Source organism: Xenopus laevis, chromosome 9_10L (assembly GCF_017654675.1).
Source record: "Xenopus laevis strain J_2021 chromosome 9_10L, Xenopus_laevis_v10.1, whole genome shotgun sequence".
Classification (NCBI taxonomy): Eukaryota; Metazoa; Chordata; class Amphibia; order Anura; family Pipidae; genus Xenopus; species Xenopus laevis.
In genome coordinates this window covers 86681129-86701196 of record NC_054387.1, presented here as the reverse complement: position 1 = coordinate 86701196, position 20068 = coordinate 86681129, and the positions used below count along the sequence as shown (strand labels likewise).

General features: G+C 37.6%; 1 protein-coding gene across 10 annotated transcripts in view; it reads left to right on the top strand.

The window, feature by feature from the left end:
- The window catches only part of map2.L (microtubule associated protein 2 L homeolog), a 138916-nt gene that overhangs the window by 82274 nt on the left and 36574 nt on the right, over positions 1-20068 (top strand). For 9 of the 10 annotated variants that reach the window (XM_041577170.1, XM_041577171.1, XM_041577172.1 and 6 more), the window contains 2 exons: positions 4227-4512; positions 19646-19759. In XM_041577170.1, coding sequence (XP_041433104.1) covers positions 4257-4512; positions 19646-19759 — 370 coding nt within the window. In that variant the 5' untranslated portion in view covers positions 4227-4256. The remainder of the gene's footprint in view (positions 1-4226; positions 4513-19645; positions 19760-20068) is intronic. The other variant, XM_041577174.1, reaches the window with a different exon arrangement.

The window sequence follows — 20068 nt, the reverse complement described above, 5'->3', positions numbered from 1 at the left end:
CCTGTGGGCCTCAATGAAGGGTTCACATTCAGTCCTTTTTTGTAATATCATCAATCTAATTAAATCTAAGTTTTCCCTATTTAATTTGATTTAGTATATTGTTTAAAACTTTTTCTCACTGAAACAGAATTTAATTGATATAGCTACGAGCTCCAAGATAATCTGAATTAATCAGAAACCCCTATCCTTTTATCCTATATGAGGCAATTGTAGCAAATATACTTCTCCACTTCCTACCTCAAAAGTAACCTTACGATACTTTCAAATGTCACCAAATGGACACAATTATATTGATACATTATGTAGCCCTGCATTGTCATAATCTTTGACACCACAGGGAACGCTCTAGCGCAACAAAATGAGTTACACATGCGCAGTACGAATCTCCTGACGACACGTAATACTTCCCTGATGGGCGCATACTTGTCACATGACCAGAATGACGTATGCGGAAGTACGCGCACAACAGCTAATGGCTTAGAAGCCTATTTATACTGCACTGAGAACACGCGCAAACCACCTATGCCCCTGAAGAAGCCGGCGTTACCGGTGAAACGCGTCGGGTGTGCATAGGTGGACGGTGGGAGACCAGCTCCCTTCCGCTCCCTACGTAGCCAGGTAGAAATTCTGGGGATCACCTAAACAAAACGGAAGGGAGGTGCGGGAGGCAGCGGTTTGGAGTGGGCACTATTTGTGGTTGCACTTTCAACCAAATTTGTCATTAAGGGAGCAACTGTGAAAAGTTAACAGTTGACTTGAGCGCTACTAATGAGCGGTTTTTTGGATACTTTTTCACTTTGTATGCACGCTCCAGTGGGAGCGAAGTTAAACGAAAGTGCCTACCCTTACTTATCACCTATCCACCTATGTGGTTTTAATGAGTTTACATGTTTTTTAAGGGCACAGCCCTGTATCTCTGCGGCATTCAGACTTCGGCCTCAGAGATTCATTTATGTGTGTGTTTGTTCGTATTCGGCGAGTGCGGTTTTTAATGATAACAATTAAATGTTAAGTTTTAAGGACTAAATTTATTTCAGCACCTGAACTAGTTACCTGGTGAACTATTGAGTGAATCTGGGAGTCACCCAGTATTCAATCTCATGAATTCGCAATTGTTTATTTTTATTTAACATCTAACATTTGCAGACAAACACCTGTATTTTGCAATGATGTCGATTTGCAGAAACGAAAGGAAATCAAAATATAACGAGGCATGAAATCTTATTAAAGGTCTTATTGCTACCAAACAGCTCTTCTCTTCTAAACCAGAAAATATTTTGGTAACTTTATGGCAAATACAAACTTTTAGTTCCCTGAAGCATTTTAAGATTGTAGTGTGATTTTTAGCAGTAATAATGATTATTAGCAGTAATAATGATTATTAGCAGATACCAAGAGACCTTCAGGGGTACCTTTATCATTGGATACAATATATAATATATATTTTATATATATAAAGCAATAAGGACCTCAGGATCTGTACTTAAAATGTGATACAGGCTTGAACCACATTCTTCTTTTACCACATTCTGCCTGATTTTTTTTAATTCTACCCAGGTATGGAAATTATCCAGGAACTATTATCCAGAAAGCTTTAAATTACAGGAAAGTCATCTCCCATAGACCCCATTTTAATCAAATATTTCATATTTTTTTAAAAAAAAATGATTTTCCTTTTTCTATGTGATTATAAAACAGTACCTTGTACTTGATCCAAACTATGCTGTAAGGAATCCTTATTGGAACAAAACCAGCCTACTGGGTTTATTTATTGTTTAAGTGATTTTAGCAGACTTAAGGTTTGGTGATCCAAATTACAGAAAGACCCTTAGGGGAGGGACAGGAATTGGGCAGAGGCAGGACGGGAAGTGGGCGGGCAGATGGGGTATCTGAGTGCGCTGGGCCAGATTTTTTTGTTGGGATGCCGAGCGCACTCTACTTACGTCACTGACCCCAGGTTTGAAGCATTCTGGATAACAGGTTGCATACCTGTGTATTTATTTTCTGTTGCTGGGACTAATAGGAGATTATGAAAGTACTGTAGCATGTAATGAAAAGTAAAAGAGCTAAGTGAGTCTCTTTAATTCCAGATGGGATTCTGGAGCTATTAAGGGTCATTTAAGACCACTAGTACAGTGTGCAAAGTGTAATTTCAGATGCAGTATTCATGTCTATCTGTAACTTTTGCTGTGGTCACAAATGAACCTCACAAGTTGTTATAAATAATGTTAAACTTATTTCCATGTATTCTGCCAATTTGTGTCCAAGAGAAACCATCAAGATAAAGTAATCAGAGTGACCAGATTGCCCAGTGGTTTTCATTACTAATAGGTAATTTGCTTGCTGGTATGTCTTTTACTAGTTAGATACAGTTAGTGATTCCCAGCTTGTGTCTACTAGTAGCACAAATGGTATAGGTCAGGACAGGTTTTTTTTTATCTGTTTCCCAGTAGCCTTTACTAGGTCTTCCAGAATATGCACAAGCAGGACATTAGGGGCCATTGATGACCCAGGAGGAGTTGGGGCAAGAGCAAGAACACCTTTGAGAAAAAATATGGTGCTCAATGATGAGTGTGTCAGGCAGCATAACCAGCCCTGTCCTTACTGCCTGCTTTCTGCTACTCTATGCCTTGTGGATAGGGGTTGGGGCACCTACAGTATGTGCCTCCGTTGCCTTGCCTGCTTGAATGGAGCAGGCACCTCTTGAATGGATTCAGGGTGCAGTCTGGATCTCTCTGCACTCCGAAATGGAGCACAGAGGCCTGCGACTAATTGCACAATGGAACATGCAGTGGGCAAAGCGCTAAAAAGAAAATAGCCAGTTGCATCCTTTTTTGCACTTTGCACACATGAGCCTAATTGTTTTTACAGCTGTATCTCAAAATTCAGCTACTACTTTCTGTTGAACTAAAGGTATCACATCTTTCCTGTAAACTGTAAGTTGCAAAATTTACAGCATCTGGCATTGTCAGCTATAATTTATATACTGGAAGCACATACGTAGCTGCCTTTATAGAGTTTCAGTAATGAAAACAAAAGTGCTCCCATTGCTAATTATTAAGGTACATTGTGGCTACTTTTATATAAAAAATAAATATTGCTGATTATTGCTGCCCCACTTCTGTGGGTTCTACCTGTATTATTTTATCATATTAATAATGACTAGATTCATGGTTTTCCAGTATATTTGGAACACATTCAGTTGACAGAGAGAATGTTGATTGTTCAGACAGCAGCCTTGCTAAGGCAGAATACATACAGTGATGTGCAGCCTACTGTATCATCCCAGAGAGATCATCCATGCAGGTGTCATATGCTCAGCAGAAGCAAGTAGTCAGCAATAGCGATTAACAGGATGGAAAAATTGGCCTGATTTCTGTAAATGTACAGAGAATGACCTAGCATGTCTAGCCTTAGGTGGCTCTAAACATATTCATGTCCACAGTAATATGCTGAAATAATAGGAATTTGAATAAAAACCCAATGACCGTCTGGCAGCGTGCAAAGTGTTCTTTGTACAGTGCGTTCTGCTATTGTAGAATTGATTCAGGCCTTTGGTAGGAGTTGGCAATTATTTTTTTATGTAGTTTTTACATGTAGCTTTTTTTTTTGTGGAAACCTAGAAAGCCCATAGCAAATTAGTTGCATATGAAGCACTGAATAGCTGACTCTTTTGCAGGTTCAAGATCTTTTTAGCAGGCATCAGAACAGGGTAAGGGCAGCATAATGTGAAGCCAGTTGAATGTGGTTCAAAAAGGGCAATGGCACAGCCCAAAAGGCTTCATTTTAAACTGGAGTAAATCACCATCACTGTGCAGCTTGTTTGCCATCATTTGTTAAAATGGACACCATACCTTGTCATCCAATTACAGTATACTTTATTGAAAGTCATAAAATAATGTATAATGCAAGACTTTTGCTTGAAGCTATTTTTTATATTCTGTATTTAAAGGACCATTTAATATGGAGTACAGGAGTACAGTGTTCATAAACTGCCTCTGTATAATAACTCCAGATATCCAAATGAAATGCTGTATGTTGTGGTAAGCACTGGCATTTACTTTTCAGTCCTCCCTTCTATAGCACTTAGGGAGCAGACACAAGCAGCCTTGGATGCCCTAGCCAAATGTAGGCAGTCTGATATTAAGCTATATAAATGAATGTCAGTGTTTATATATAAAAGCTACCTGTGTTTTTTTTTACCTTACCTTTTTGTTACCTTTCAGGTACCTTACCTTTTTGGTGGACGAGGAAGTATGACGGACAATAGGCAGGATGAGCCCAAGGCCACCCACTGGGCACCTGGGCAGCTCAGCGAGGCCTCTCCTCTCCCACATGCCACAGATATGAAGGAACAAGGGGGAGCAGGGGAGGGAATGGTCCACAGCTCCAATGGGATTCCCTTCAGAGAGGCAGAGGAAAGAGCATATGGGGAGCGGGATCTGCCGGCCTCTCATTCAGCTGGTAAAGAGAATGGCATCAATGGAGAAATGTCATCGGCAGACTCTGCAGGTAATAACTCTTATCCCACTCAAATCCTATATTTATTCCAAAATGGTTTCCAAATGGTGAAAGTATTATTTAAGCCCTGCTTTAATTTTTAAAGGAAAGTTCACCCTCAAATGCTGTTGATGGATCTACCCTAAACACCTTCCAAGTAAATCTTCGTATTTTAGCTTTTCAATAGCTTTAGATTTATTAGGTTCTGCACCTCAAAATAGCATTTGGGTTGGCAACAAAGAACAGTTTGACTGTCAGGCTTCGTTCTTAATTGTTCTTTAATTCTTGTGGCATTCTGTGCTGCTTGCTTGCATTGTACTGGCTGCCATGCGTGTGTTTTACAGACTAAAAATCTATTTCTACCCCCTTATAATATACTGTATAAACTAATTCAGACGTTATCTCACACCACTTGCTTCATGTGCAGCCTGTAGAGTAGGATGGCTAATAAGGAACCTTTGAAACATGCGCTTATGGAGCATTAATTGGTATATGAACTTGGCTGCCTAATTTTCGAGCTCTGCATTATTGTGAAGTGCACTGAGCTAGCAATTGATGACTTGTTTGAATGAATTCACTGCCAGAGGCTTGCAACTACATTGCTGGAATTCTCTACAGTATGAAAAGGTCACCACTGGTGCTTATACATTTTCTTCAGATATATGGCTGAAGGGAATGCGACATGCTAGGTGCAAGGATGTTAGCGTACCAATTGGTTTTTGTTGGTGGCAGTTGTTTTGTGAGTGGGTAAGAAACAGGATTGTTTCATAAAACTCTTCGCTACAGCTACAGTAGTCCTGCCATGGTTTTAACCCCTTAAAGGGGTGGTTCACCTTTAAGGTAACTTTTAGTATGTTAAAGAAGGGCCATTTCTAAGCAACGTTTCAATTGGTTTTCATTATTTTATTTTTTTATATAGTTTTATAGTGATTTGCCTTTTTCTTCTGACTCGTTGCAGCTTTCAAATGGGCGCCGCTGACCCTTTCTAAAAAGCAAATGCTCTGTAAGGCTTCATATGGATTGTGATTGCTAATTTTTATTACTCATCTTTCTATTCAGGCCTCTCCTATTCATATTCCAGTCTCTTATTCAAATCAGTGCATGGTTGCTAGGGGAAATTGGACCCTAGCTACCAGATTTCTTAAAATGCAAACCGGAGAGCTGCTGAATAAAAAGCCAAATAACTCAAAAACCTTAAATAAAACATGAAAACCAATTGTGAATTGTCTCTGAATATCACTCTCTACATCATACTAAAAATTATCTGAAAGGTGAACCACCCCTTTAAACCACAATATCAACATGCCCAAATGTGCCCACATTTTATTACCAGTTTTGTTGAATTGGAATAGCTTGAAATTGCAAGTGCCAGATTGGTTTAAAGGGCCATTTTGAGAATTTTTGAGAACTTATTTTTGGCACCTAATTGCTGTCTCTCTCACGGCGTTAAAAATGAATTGCTTGGAAGCGACAGAACTAGCACTTTACAGGCATGCTTTGCTTAATAATACACATGGGGGTGTTTTGAGCTTCACTACTGGAACATTTAAAGGACTCCTTTCAACACAGAGGGAGAAGATAGGGGTGATTTTGTACTTCAGCATGCCCAGTTGCCATGTGCATTGTGATTAAAACATGATGCTTCATGATGTTCTTTCATAGGATACAAGATGCTCCAGTGCCCCATACTTAATGCCTGTTCAGGACAGTCCCTTGTACCCAAGAGCTCTTTGCTCTGCACCTTGCCTAAACATGTCATTAACAGCCCAGCTGTCACAATGGCACAGAGCTGCTCTGCACCAGACTCAGCTGTTGATTACTGTGCACCAGTGATATGCCATCAACAAAAAACATGTAGTCTTTTTGAGTAATGTTTATACTCTTTCCCTCCAGACCAGGGGATAATTCATTTTCAATGTAATGATTTTCCCCCTAAAAGACAAAAAAAAAAACTTGCTGCAACCGATATGTTTTACATTAAAGAATCGTGCTCTGCTTTACCTTGGCTTTATGAGGTGTTTAATTAAAATTAATTTAATTGAAAAAGCTAGCTTTCAACAGGTTTGATCTTTATTGTTTTTTTTTTTCCTTATTATATTTGTGTGTTCATGGTTTTTGCTTATTTTAAGCCAATAAAATGGAGGGGGTCCAGAATGAAAAAGGGGGTGGCAAAAGGGAGAAATAGAGCAATAATTCTATGTTCTAGTAACAATGCAAAAATACAGTATGTATGACTGACAGTATGAAATTGAATACACAGTTGAGGCAGCAATAGTAATCGTTTTTTTTTACGATTTTTTAAGTAAAAAAAGTCAGACCAAACCAGAATCCATGATTCTTTATTCTTTATTTATCATTGAAAAAACTTGATAAAATCATCTCTGTAAATTTTTTTTAAAAAATTTGTTTTTTATGACCGAAACGCTCTAATTTTTTGTGAAATTGCTCTTAAACTCCGTTTTTTCAGATTTTTGCCCGTAACTCAGAGCAGACCATGATATCTTCAAATTTGAAATGGAACCTTTGCCTTTCCCTTTGAATTTGGATTATTTAGATAAAATGGAGTCCATGTAATTGGGAGCTTTTTGGATAACGGGTTTTTGGATAATGCATCCCATACCTAATAATAATAAGACAGTACCTTGTACTTGGTAACAGCTAGCATAAATTCCTATTGGTAGCAACCTAATCTTATTGGGGTTTGTTTATATTTTAATGGACCATTTCTAGGTCTCATTTTGATGAATAAAGCAAAGGTAAATAGTGTCTTCTGACATTCACACGGTTAATCATAATAATATAAAAACGAATAACCCGATGTATGTGTTTTTATAAAACAGAAATTGTCACCGGGGTTGCAGTGGAATAGCAATGCAATAGTATAACAATGAACATAGAGTTCAGGTTGGCATAGGAACAAGAGACTGGAAGTATTTCTTTCCTTTGGATATCGCCTGGGAAATCTATTCTTTTCATGTTCACAGAAGCTGTGTGTGTGTGTCCTTATAATGCAAGTGAATATTGCTCATAAATGATAAATGTCTGTCCAACCCAGACTTTCCTTTCTCTGTTATGCTCTTTCTTTTTGCTTTGTCCTCTTCCTTTCTCTCATGCAGGGTAGAACAGAGTTTGGTTTTAGTGCTCAAACCCATATTGCATGCATTCAGACTGGAATGATTTATTATATATGTAAATCATTTAACTGCATTTTGATTTTCTTGCATCATATAAATATGCAATTTACTGTAGGTATGTAACATGCTAGACCTGTCCGTATTATAAATTAAGCCGTTTCCTGCAGTGTTAGAGGCAAATCGATTGAGGAAGAAGCAATAAGATTACATTCTGATTTGATGGTCAAAACCAGATGCTCTGCTGATCTGTCGTCATGACAACCTTCTGCAGGACCAGTGGTCTTTTCTTGCAGTGGGAGTATAATAATGGGGCGCAGGCTCAGCTGGACAGTTAAGCACATTTTAACAATGTCTCTGCTACATCAGAAAAAGAGAGGACGAACAGGGCTCACAGCTTCGTAATTAACTGGCCTGGTGCTGCTGAGTCTTTCTCCCAAATGGAGGTCACATACTTCACACAAGTGACAACATAATAGTAGACCATTATGTGTCTCCTATTTGTTTTAAAATGATTTCCCTTTTAAAGGAGAAGGAAACGTTAAAACGAAGTAAGCTTTATCAGAAAGGTCTATATAAATACACCAGTAAACTCTCAAAGTAATGCTGCTCTGAGTCCTCTGTCAAAAGAAACACAGCATTTCTTTGCTTCTATTGTGTACACATGGGCTTCTGTATCAGACTTCCTGTTTTCAGCTGATACCTCCAGGGCAGGGCTTGAGCATGCTCAGTTTGCTCCTCTCCCCCTCCCTTTCTCCCCTCCCTCCTCCACTCCCTGCTGTAATCTGAGCCCAGAGCTATAAGTGAGCAGGAAAGACTTAGGTAGGAAGTGACGTCACACCGAGCTAATATGGCAGCTGCTATCCTAAACAAACAGAAAGAGCTTCTAGAGCTGTTTACTGGTATGGTAAATAATTCTGCAGAATAAACATAGTGTTATAGCTTGCACTAGTATGGCTAATCTATTGGCAATACATTGCTTTGATAGCTTTCCTTCTCTGAATTTGGAGAACATTTTTAATCTTGTCCATGAGTTTTCATGTGATAAACCACGAGAAAACTTTTTCATACTGAAACTAATACTGGCCCAAAGGATCTGTGAATTCAGTTTTTCTCCATTGTCATGCAATACAGTGCGGGTTGGAGTACACAGTTTTTAATGATTGATCCCCTTTACAGTAGTTGCTTTCCGCACAATTGCGGAAGATGTGGAAGGATTATGAGGTGCCAGAATAACTTGTTGCCATAATTGATAAAGGAACATATACTGCTGTTTAAGACTGTAAACATTACACATACCATTTGTCATAGTTTCTGATTCACTAATATTGTAGACTTGCTGTTGATTTAGTGGGCCTGGGTTTCAAATATTGCCATTCGTTTGGGATTCACTGTAGATTTTGCAACGTATGTGGAACATATCATTCTGTAAGAAATCAGCCTGTAAGACAGAAAACATGCATCTAGTATATACCATTGTATATCGTTGGTTATGCCTTGTTGTCTTATGTATACCGTATTATAAGCATCGTTATGCATAAAGTTTGAAGCATACTTGACATACTTGGCTTGTGCATACATACTGGTGCAACAGTGATTGAAGGCCGATTTTTTAAAGAAATGCAGTGGAACATACCCAATAAAAAGTACAGAGCAGAAGCTATTGCAAGTAATTTTGTGTTACAAGAGGCAGATCATTGCAATATATTTGATTGCTATCTGCATTATAGTAAGTTACTAAAGGTGTGATGGTGAACACTACTACAAAACATGTTGAAAGTTAACAATTTTTTTGTTAACTTTTAGGGGCCCATTTACTTAGCTCGAATGAAGGAATAGAATAAAAAAACTTCGAATTTCGAATGTTTTTTTTGGCTACTTTGACCTTCAACTACGACTTTGAAACGAACGATTAGAAGTAAAAATCATTCGGATATTCGACCATTCGATAATCGAAGTACTGTCTCTTTAAAAAAACTTTGACCCCCTACTTCACCACCGAAAACCTACCGAGGTGCAATGTTAGAAGGTCCCCATAGGCTTCCTGGCAATTTTTTGGTCGAACAAAAATCGTTCGATCGATGGATTAAAATCCTTCGAATCGAATAGATTTTTCGTTCGATCAAACTATTTGCGGTAAATCCTTCGACTTCGATATTCGAAGTCGAAGGATTTACATTCGGCAGTCGAATATCGAGGGTTAATTAACCCTCGATATTCTACCCTATGTAAATCTGCCCCCTTAGTATGTTACAGAATGGCTAATTCTAAGCAACTTTTCAATTGGCCATCATTTTTTAATTTTTATAGTCTTTTAATATTGGCCTTCTTCTTCTGACTCTTACCAGCTTTCAAATGGGGGTCGCTGACCCTATCTAAAACCAAATGCTCTGTAAGGCTTCAAAGGTATTGTTATTGAAGCTTTTTGTTACTCATCTTTCTATTCAGGCCTCTCCTATTTATATTCCAGTCTATTATTTAAATCAGTGCATGGTTGCTATGGTAATTTGGACCCTAGCAACCAAATTGCTGAACTTGCAAACTGGAGAGCTGCTAAATGAAAAGCCAAATAACTCAAAAGCATCAAGTAATAAAACATGAAAACCAATTTCAAGTTGTCTTAGATTCTTCTTTTTTGAAGTCAAAGAGAATGTGTTAGAGTAATTTTCTTGGGTAAGGGAAATCATTCTTTTAATTTGACCCTTTAGGGGGCATTTACATTGCTATAAAATGCTGAAATAGGAAAACTACCTAGGAACAGTGCAGTTCTTGTCTCATTAATGAATATAACATATTAATACTGCCGCTATTTTTTGGCTGGTTTCAGTGAACTAATAACGTCAGCGTTTATTTCCCCTGCCATTATTTGCAGTCAAGCATTATGGGAGCTGTGGTGCAGCAAATAGGCTAGGGAATAATATAAAATATTAAGCTTATTTAATTTTTTGTGGTATAAAGATAAAACCTGTTTTTGCGCCATCTTTCTCTTCTTTAATTTCTAAATAACAGTGACCTAGGGGCTGCATTTTAAGGGTTTTTAGGGGCTTTTATTTTATTTAGGAGCTGCATTCTTTTTACATTTATTATAGGCACCCAATTTTCACACCCCCTTAAAGCTGTCACCCTAGGCAAGGTCCCTCTAATATGCTATATATGACCTTGATGATAGAAATAAACATATTTGAAACTTATTTCACAAAATTAGTGAAGAGAAAGCAAATGAAGGCTTAGGGGCAGGTTTATCACACTTCTAGGTTTTCTTTTAGGTTTTCTAAATGATGAACTTTCACCTCCTAATAAATATGCCTCTAAAATCCCATAGGACAGTGGCAGAATTATACTGTGATGAACTCTTATTTCACATTTATAGGTATAGGTATCCGGAAATCCATTATCCAGAAAGCTCCAAATTATGGAAAGGTCCTCTCCCATATATTTCATTTTATGCAAATAATCCAAATATTTTAAAATGGTTTCCCTTTTCTCTGCAATAACAGTACCTTGTACTTGATCGAAACTAAGATATAATTAATCCTTATCGGAAGCAAAGCCAGCCTATTGGGTTTATTTAATATTTACATTATTTACAAAACAATATTTACAATTTTTATAGTAGACAAGGTGTACCTCCCAACATTTTGGAAACAGAAAGAGGGACAAAAAGATTTGGCCACAACCCCTAATTACCATGTTCATTTTACAAAATTTGGCAGGTTATGAAAGTTTGAACACAATTCTATGTTTTTTTATGTTATTATAGTTTTGCTAATGAAGGTAACCTGCTTATCTTAAACTGTTACAAAAGTATCTAAGTATCTATTCTGGGCTCTCTGCCAAAAGCCAATTAAGTTAGAAACTTTGTATCTTTTTCTGGCTGTTCAGTGCAGGAGATCAAAGAGAAAGTCCGGACATTTCAGTAACAAATCCGGGAGTGCTGGCTAAGCTGTCAAAATTGGGACTGTCCAGCCGAAAACATTTGGGAGGTATGCTTAAGGTATAAAAAATTATGGAAAGATACGTTATCCAGAAAACCCCAGGTCGCAAGCATTCTGGATAACAGGTCCCATACCCGACAAAACTCGACTTTTTCGGATTATCGGACGAAAACCCCAGCTGTATTGTATTATCCAGCTCAGATCATGGAGTCAAGAAACAAATTCAGGGACATCTGCCATTGACTTCTACATGACTTCGACAGGTTTGAGATGGAGTATTTTCGCATTTGGAGTTGTAGCAGTATTGGGGTATAATAAATCTCTAAAAGGTTGAGGTTTAACAAATAGGCCCCTAAGTTTTTACATTTATTAAGACTGTCAATATATAATATGTGTAGCTTTCAAAACCACTTTATATATATGATGGAAACCTAGGGGAAGGGTTTATTTTGGAATTAAGTTGTATCTTTTTAGAGTCCTGTTTTGTTGTTATGAAGAATATCTTTGCATTACATATTTTTCTTAGTTCCTTCTGATGCTTGACTTCTCCATATTAGATTATCAAATTGATTTTGATTTTGGAATTCAATGCAAAAATGATTAGTATATTTTATACAGTGAGACAAAAACCCCATGGACTTCTGCAGAGCTGGTTTGCTTGGATGAGGGCCAGCTTGGAACCAGTTGCCCAGTTGCCTTGGAAACATACTGCACCCTGCTTGCCAAAGCTAGTCATGTTTTGACTGTGCTGCTCTGATGATAATTATATCCTTGCGCTTACACTTACAAGTGTCGTCTTTATATATTCATATCCAAAGAAGCCCAGCTTGTCATTGATGTAAAAACATTAAATCGCAGCGTGACATATACATTCCCTATCCACGTTGTTTATTTATGTGTTTTAAAGAAGAGTTCAGCTACTTAATTCTTCGGGGATTGGGTATATCAAACCATCAGTTTTTTAGTATTTAATTGGGTTAAGGCATTAATTCTTAAGATAAAGCCTCCCTGCTGTTGTTTTAGACCAGAATAGAAATCTCATTCAAATGGGTAACACTCTCTCTCCTCCAGCTCCTTTTTAAACTGAAATGAAGCTGATATGTGAAGGCTTAAGGTTCATAAACTGACATGTGACAGCTGAACTGCTTGAAGAATTTTAGGAGGGCACTATTGTAACTATAGCACCACAGGTCCCACCTTAACGCAGACAGTGGCGTAACTGGATAAGACAGCAAATAATTTTTCAGGCCCCCAAAATGTTTAGCGGTTGACCAATATTTATTGAAACTTTATATGAATTAGGGCCTCATTTTACCTCCTGAGTCCCCCTGCAGCCGCAGGCTCTGCTTCCTCTATAGTTACGCCCCTGCACGCACACTTGTACCAATATACAATCTCATAAAAGATCCCCCTTGCTCCTCACTGTATATAATCTCACGTAGCCTGTGCTTTGGCGTGGACATCAAGTATTCCTTTCTGGTGCATACGTGAGGGGTAAAGCAAAACTTGCCTTGATGATTACTTCTACAAAATTCGCCAGTCTGCTTGTTATGATTTTTGGTTCCAAAAGAATGTACGAAGCCAGGTTTGACTAATTTGTTTAATGCAAGTAATGTTTGTTCTGCTTGATTAACATGAGAAAAAGGATGTTTCATTATTTTATAGAGTGACAAGTCTCCTTTAAGTTCTTCTTTGAAACGATACTCATGAGTCTGAATGAATGCACTCACTTTATTAACGCTGTTGTAGGAAATATGACACATTCAGGCTTGGTCCCTGTTTTTTGGGGGGCTGCTTTTTACTGAATTCTGTTAATGTTGTTACTTAAAAGGGGAACAAAAGTGAAAATGAAAATTTATTATTATTTATTATTATTTATCTCACTGAAATAAAAAAAAACTTTCTAAATATAATTTAATTAAAAACTATGTTTCTGAATTAGTGAAGTTGCTGTTTCCTATCTCTCTCTCAGCAATCTACTTCTCTTCATTCTATCTTCATGCAGGAGTTGGAGTCAGATTTGATGGACAGTTGTGTCTTATCCTGTTGGAAGGGGCTCCCTTTAAGTAGATGTATTAGAGCTCAGTCTTTCAAAATAACCAAAAATACTCTCTCTCTCATGCAGGATTGGTGCTGGAGTCAGTTATTTCAGTAGACTTTTTTTGGTGCTGGAGTCAGTTATTTAAGTTAGCTCTTCTAGGAAAGGGAGCCCCTCTATATTAGTATTATATGATATGTATTAGATCTAACAGTTTAGCGAAATATGACCCCCACTTCTGCACGAAAAGGAAAGACAGATTGCTAAAGGAGCAATAGTGAAGAGTAACTTGATTGTTTTAGAAACGGGACAAAACTGGAAAGATTTGTATTTCCCTGAGATAAAGCCTATATTTAGTCTTCATTTTTGCAATAGTTCCCCTTTAATTATTTTAGTGCTCTAAAATGTTCCCAGTTCTTACTCTATTTCTTACCCAAGGCATGCTTATAGTTGTCATTTAAACAGCAGCTGCTATAAAAAAGCCACACAGGCATAACCAGATCAGATGATGCTGAGGGTACTTATTATAAATGCAATTAGCTGGGAGTTCACTGATTGCAAAATTATACATTTATACTGTTCTATTTCTTAAATAGCCTGATGATTGCAATATATGTTTTATAACTCCTTATATTTTCCTTGTAAATGTTTATACTTACATAAATATGTTGCTAGTGGCTGTTTGGGGGTTTAGATCTGGATTTGAATATGGTGGCAAAATAGCTGGGTGTTTGTGGGGTCCAAAATACTTATCTTTAATTGGCCTTGTCAGGATGTCTAGTTGGAGGCCCTCAATCTCTCCAAGGCCTTAGAGCACTTATTTAATGCAGTCCAAGAATAATCAAAACTTGTCTCCCAGCTTATTTTTTATCAAAGGTTGGATTTTATTTTTAGGTTTTTGAAACCACAACTAAACTCACAAACTCTAAAACTGCAACATGTCGTGAGAATCCAAATAAAAAAAGTACGAACTGAAAATTATGCTGAATGATGCTCTAAAAAATACCAATACCTTGAAAGACTCAACATTTTTCGGACATATTTCTAGCGAAACTTCCATTGACTTCTGTTGGACTTTGACAACTTTTACCTGGCAAAATTTTTTTTTTAAAAGTTTTTGTGGTCTTTTGCACTTCATAAATCTCACATTTTTAGAGCTTTTTTTAAAAAAATTAGAAAACCACGAATTTTTTGAGATTCATGGAAAAAAATCGAAGTTCGATTGTTAGTGAATGACTCCCCAAGTGATGTGTCTATGAAGTTACTTTGTTCATATATATTTCCACACTGAAATGAGTGAGCTAAAGTCTTGTAATTTTTTTAGATAGAGAACAGCTACACATGCTCAGATTACATTCTGATTAGTCACATTGCCAAATAGAAAGTTCCAGGTTGGCTGATGACCCTTTAACATGCAGCAAACGATGGCTTTGTTTTTAAAATAAAATCTGAATTCTTTACTGCATATAATGAGGCATCATATATGTAGTATGCACTGTTTTTTTACTATTTGGCTAATATGTTGATGTGCTTCCTTTTGTTGTATGAAAAAAAGCGAAAAGTAATTTCAGTTAAATCCAAGTACATGTGACTACTTTGCTGTCAGACCCTTGACTGCTTGTGACAAGTATGAGACACACCATATTGGCTCTGGGTTGCTAAAACCCACACCAAAAATAGACTTTTGCACAATTAAATAAAAATTAATTCTAGGCAATTTTTCAATATATATTGATAAAAATATTTACTGGTTTTAAAGTTATTTGTACATGTATTTAGCATTTCTCTTTAATTATGAAAAAAATATATTTTTGGGTGGACATCCCTTTTAAAGACTATGGCACGATGGGACTTATGTAAAAATATTGATGCTGAATTATACCAGTGCAGTCAGTCATAGCAACCAATCAGATCTTTGCTTTCCTTTTCTAACTTGTATAAGGCTATTTTAAGCCTATTGCTGATATCTATTTGCCACATCACTTCTGTAGCTTAGAACCAATGTTACTGCATGAGTCCTACCTTGTGCAAGGTAATTAAAATACCTGTTACTTTCCACAAGTCTCTGTCCCGTGAGTGATTATTGCATGAAATAGAGTTGCCATTGTTGACCTCAGCAAAATAACAAGGCGGGATAATGACACTGGGGCAGAGCAGTGACATATGAGGGTGCGGTCATGACATTTGGCGGCGTGTTTGTACCTTGTGGTGCTTTTACATCAGAGGTGGTTTTGGACCAGCACATAACTCTTTTGCCTACCCCTAGTTCTTGCCTTGAACTCCAGCACATCCTTTATATGGGAAGAGACCAGAGGGTATCCGTCATTTTGATGATGTAAAACAGCTGACTAAATAAATCAGCCCTGAATGGTTTAATATTTCCAAAAGCAAATGTATTTCCAAAAAAATGAGAATTTGCTCAGCAGTCTGCTTGATGTAAGAAGGATTGGGAATTCAGCTGTAAAAAAAACATTGTGGCAGAATGTCAGCACATTCCCAGTGATACATCGCTGATATATATTCCCACTGACAGATTGAGAACACGGGGGTAAATTCATGATTCTCTCTGCAAGTGACTTGGGATGGTGCTTCATGCTTATCTATGCACTTAGCATCTTACAATATTGATTTATTGGCTTCAGAAGTTTCAAGTTGGCAGATTTGAACCCAAAGCAGCAATTTGGAAAATGGCTATTTTGCCATTTTCACTCTTTATAACTTGAGGTTGTCATTTAAAATAAATACATACTGTATTAGTCGCTGGTCTTTTTTAATGTCATTCATTCCAATCTGCCCAAATGTCTGTAGAGTAGAATGATGCTAGATAACAGTACAAATCCTTAGGAATAGAAGACTTTGATCAATGGCCCCAAGAGAGCTTTGTATCAATACAATGCAGAGACTCCACTTGTCAGTGTCTTTGCTCTAATTAGAGTGGAGTTTTATAGGGCAGAGTGCAAGCAAGAAATATAAAGATGTGGGTCCCACATAACCACAGTAGAAAGTCTAGTCTGAACGAATAATCATACAAATATGAGCTCAAAAATAATGAATTACTTCAAACTAACCACTGAAAAATCACTTAATTGTCTTTCTTTATCGTTATGGATTCCTTGAATTGTATAGTAAATTGAAGCAAAAGCAAATGGATTTATATTACTTGCGGTGCTGAATTTTCTTTTTCTCGAACTTTTCATGAACCCAAGGAAAACTTAAAAGAAAGTAAAAACTGAGCCTTCGAGCTTCAGCATGAGCTTCTCGCTCTGCTATATTTAGATCTTATCCATTAGCACAGAAGTGTTTGTGCCTTTTTGAAACTCATTAATAGTAAAATACAGTTTCCACCCCAGTGCTCTGTTCTTTTGTCTGATGGAATGAAAATCAGAGTGAAAAAATCGTAAGTATTGTTGCTTTTGAGGAAACCCCTTAAGGATGTCTTGGTACCTTTGACTCTTTATAAACCCTTTATGTTAACTGCAGTTTTGTAGTGTGGAACATACCAGTGTCTTTAAAGACTTTGGGCAAGATTCAATACAGTAAGGAAAAGTTATCTCATGGTTTATCACGTGAAAACTCATGGACAAGTTCCAGTTTTTTCCCATAGAAAATAGAGTTTTCACGAGAGAAACAATGAGAGTTTTTCTGAACTGAATTGCATCCAAAATTGAATTTCCCAAAACCTTTTTCTCACTGAATTGAATCTGGTCCAAAATATGGAGATCCAAATTACAAAAGACCCCTTATTCAGAAAATTCCAGGTTCTGAGCACTCTGGATAGCAAGTTCTATGCCTATAAAAATAGTTACTTATCATTTTAATATTATTTTTAATTAATTGTCATGGGAGAGCTTATCGACATTGCTAGACTCCCACACAAATATCACTAAAGCTTCTTGGCAGCTTTAACTGCTGAGGTAGCAAGAGTTTACATCCAAGTAATAAATCCAAAGCTAGGCTGTGTAAATGGTGCAAGCTAAATATTAATGAAATTTGGAAGCCAGCTGAACAGTCACCATTTAGATCTACTGGTGAGGTATCTGTTAAGCATGGTCTTTTCTGTCTAAAATGTTATTATCATGGGTACATTACTTTGTTCAATTTTTGTGTCCTGTATTATTGTACTATGGCTGAATACCATGGGCTAGGTTTTGATCAGTGCGGCATATTAATAGTTTATTCTAGGGCATATTATTAGTTTATTGGTCAACAAGCTGTGTCTAGGCAAAGGGAAAAATATACTACAGGAAATGCAGTTTGGAAAAAACACCTGGTATGAAAAGTAAATGCTTGTTTATGAGCTTGGCACATCTTCTCCCATACTGAAGTAGCTTGACATACCTTCATAGTTATTGAGCCACGCAACTGATCTGTCACAGAAACATACAAACATATATGAGAAGAGCTAGTTATTACCATAAGACCTGCCAGAAGTGTTGGTGCCAGCAGTGTCTAGACTTGTGTAGAAAGAACTGCCAAATTCCTTATGGAACTGTACTTAATTATTGTACTTTGTATCCATTATAGTAGTGCCGTCATGGAGCTCAAAGGCCTGAGGCTGTTCTTAAAAGTTAAGGGCTGGATAGAAAAGTGTAAAAACATGGAGGTTTGCACCTGTTTTGCATTTTACACCCTGACGCTCTGCACTTTTTAAAATTTGTAAAATTGAAAAGTGATGGGAAAAGCAAACCTGCCAGTTCAACATCTGGCCGATTTTTGGCCAGATATCGGTTCGATAGCTCCATTGGAGGGCCTCATAAGCTGTTGACTCAGTCTAAAGTACTCGAATCAGCAGCTTAGACGACTATTATAGAAATATGGGAACGAAAGTTGCCACAAGAGTTACTAATACAGGCCATCAGGTGGAGGTTGGAGAGCCAATGCCATTGGGCTGGGTTAATGACATCATAGGTTAGGGCCTGTGTAATAGGTGAGTCAGGTCCCAGAGCTGTAAGTCACAGAAAACAGAAACGGAGGGGCTTTAACAGCTTGATTGGGCAGTGGAGGAGACAAGGCAACAGCCACGAAGAGTCTAAAAGAGAAGTCCTGTAAAATCCTGTCATAGTGAATATGTTTAGAACCCCCAACCCCCAGTTAGTATTATATTGCCTGCAAATCAAGGCCTGGCACAATATATGTGGTAAGATTCCGTTCATGCACAATACAGTTGTAACAACAGAGCACATCTGAGTGAAATCAAATATATAGGTTTAAAGGAGAAGGAAAGGTGTTTTTATTTGGGGGTGCCAAAAGTAATTGTATCTACTTACCTGACACCCTGGGCTGGTGCTCCTACCAAGAGAAAACTGCAGCCAGCACAGAGCGATTGCCTTCCTGCTTCTTCTTTCTTCAAATTTATCGGGGCAGACGCTTGTGCAGTACAACAACATTTTTAGTGCAAAAATGCAAAGAAAAAAAGAAAGAAGAAAGAAGAAGCAGGAAGACGATCACTTTGTGGTGCTCGCTGGAATAACCCCAGGGCCAGTGTAGTTTTCTGCTGATAGGAGCACCGGCCTGGGGTGTCAGGTAAGTAAATACATTCACTTGGTGGTGCCTAACTTTTGGCACCCCCAAGTAGAAAACGCCCCAAGAGGTCACTGAAAGGATATTTATTTAATTTAAACACAGTGTAAATATCATTGACAATTAAAGCATTGATTCCATGAATTGATACTTACCTTTTTATATACTTTTTTCCCATACAAATTCTGGCTGGTGGAGAACAACTTGCCTCACCTCATAATTACCAACAGTAAAACACAGATTAGGCTTCCTTTATCACATCTGTCATTAGCACACAAACCTGTTGGTGGCTATAACTGTACATACATTGCTTTTAGAACTGCCTATATGCGCCGTTATCTATTCTATGGGATATAATGCTGATAGTTCCACTAACGAGAGAATATAGCTTATAGCAAGATGCCTCAAGCTGTGTTTCCAGTCTAAGTGAGAGCTACAGTAAATAAGCCCCTACCCTTGCATATTAACATATTCTGTATTGTTTGCTTGTCTTGTTTTGCCCCTTTTTGATGCTTCGGCAGAGGAGGTATCTGCACGAATAGTCCAAGTAGTAACTGCTGATGCTGTAGCGGTCCTGAGAGGTGAACAGGAGAAGGAAGCCCAGCTCAAAGGCCCACCAGGAGATCCTCCTTTAGGTAACACAGGGAGTAGTTGGGGTTGTGTGGGTGTGATTGTGCTGTGCTACAGAATCTTTGTACTCAACTTAGATGTCATCTACTGGGACACACTGACAGTTTTTAGTGCGTACTAAGCAACTGAATATAAGTGGTTGCATGTATGTGGTTATGTATACAGTAGAAAGGAAATCAGATGTGCTGTAGATTGAGAGCAAGATCTGCAATCTGTAACGCTTATGAATACTGATGGTCTGCATTATTCTATTTAATATCATTGCTTGCAGGCTCCTTTATCTAATGGCTTTTTATATTTTAAGGACATAAGAA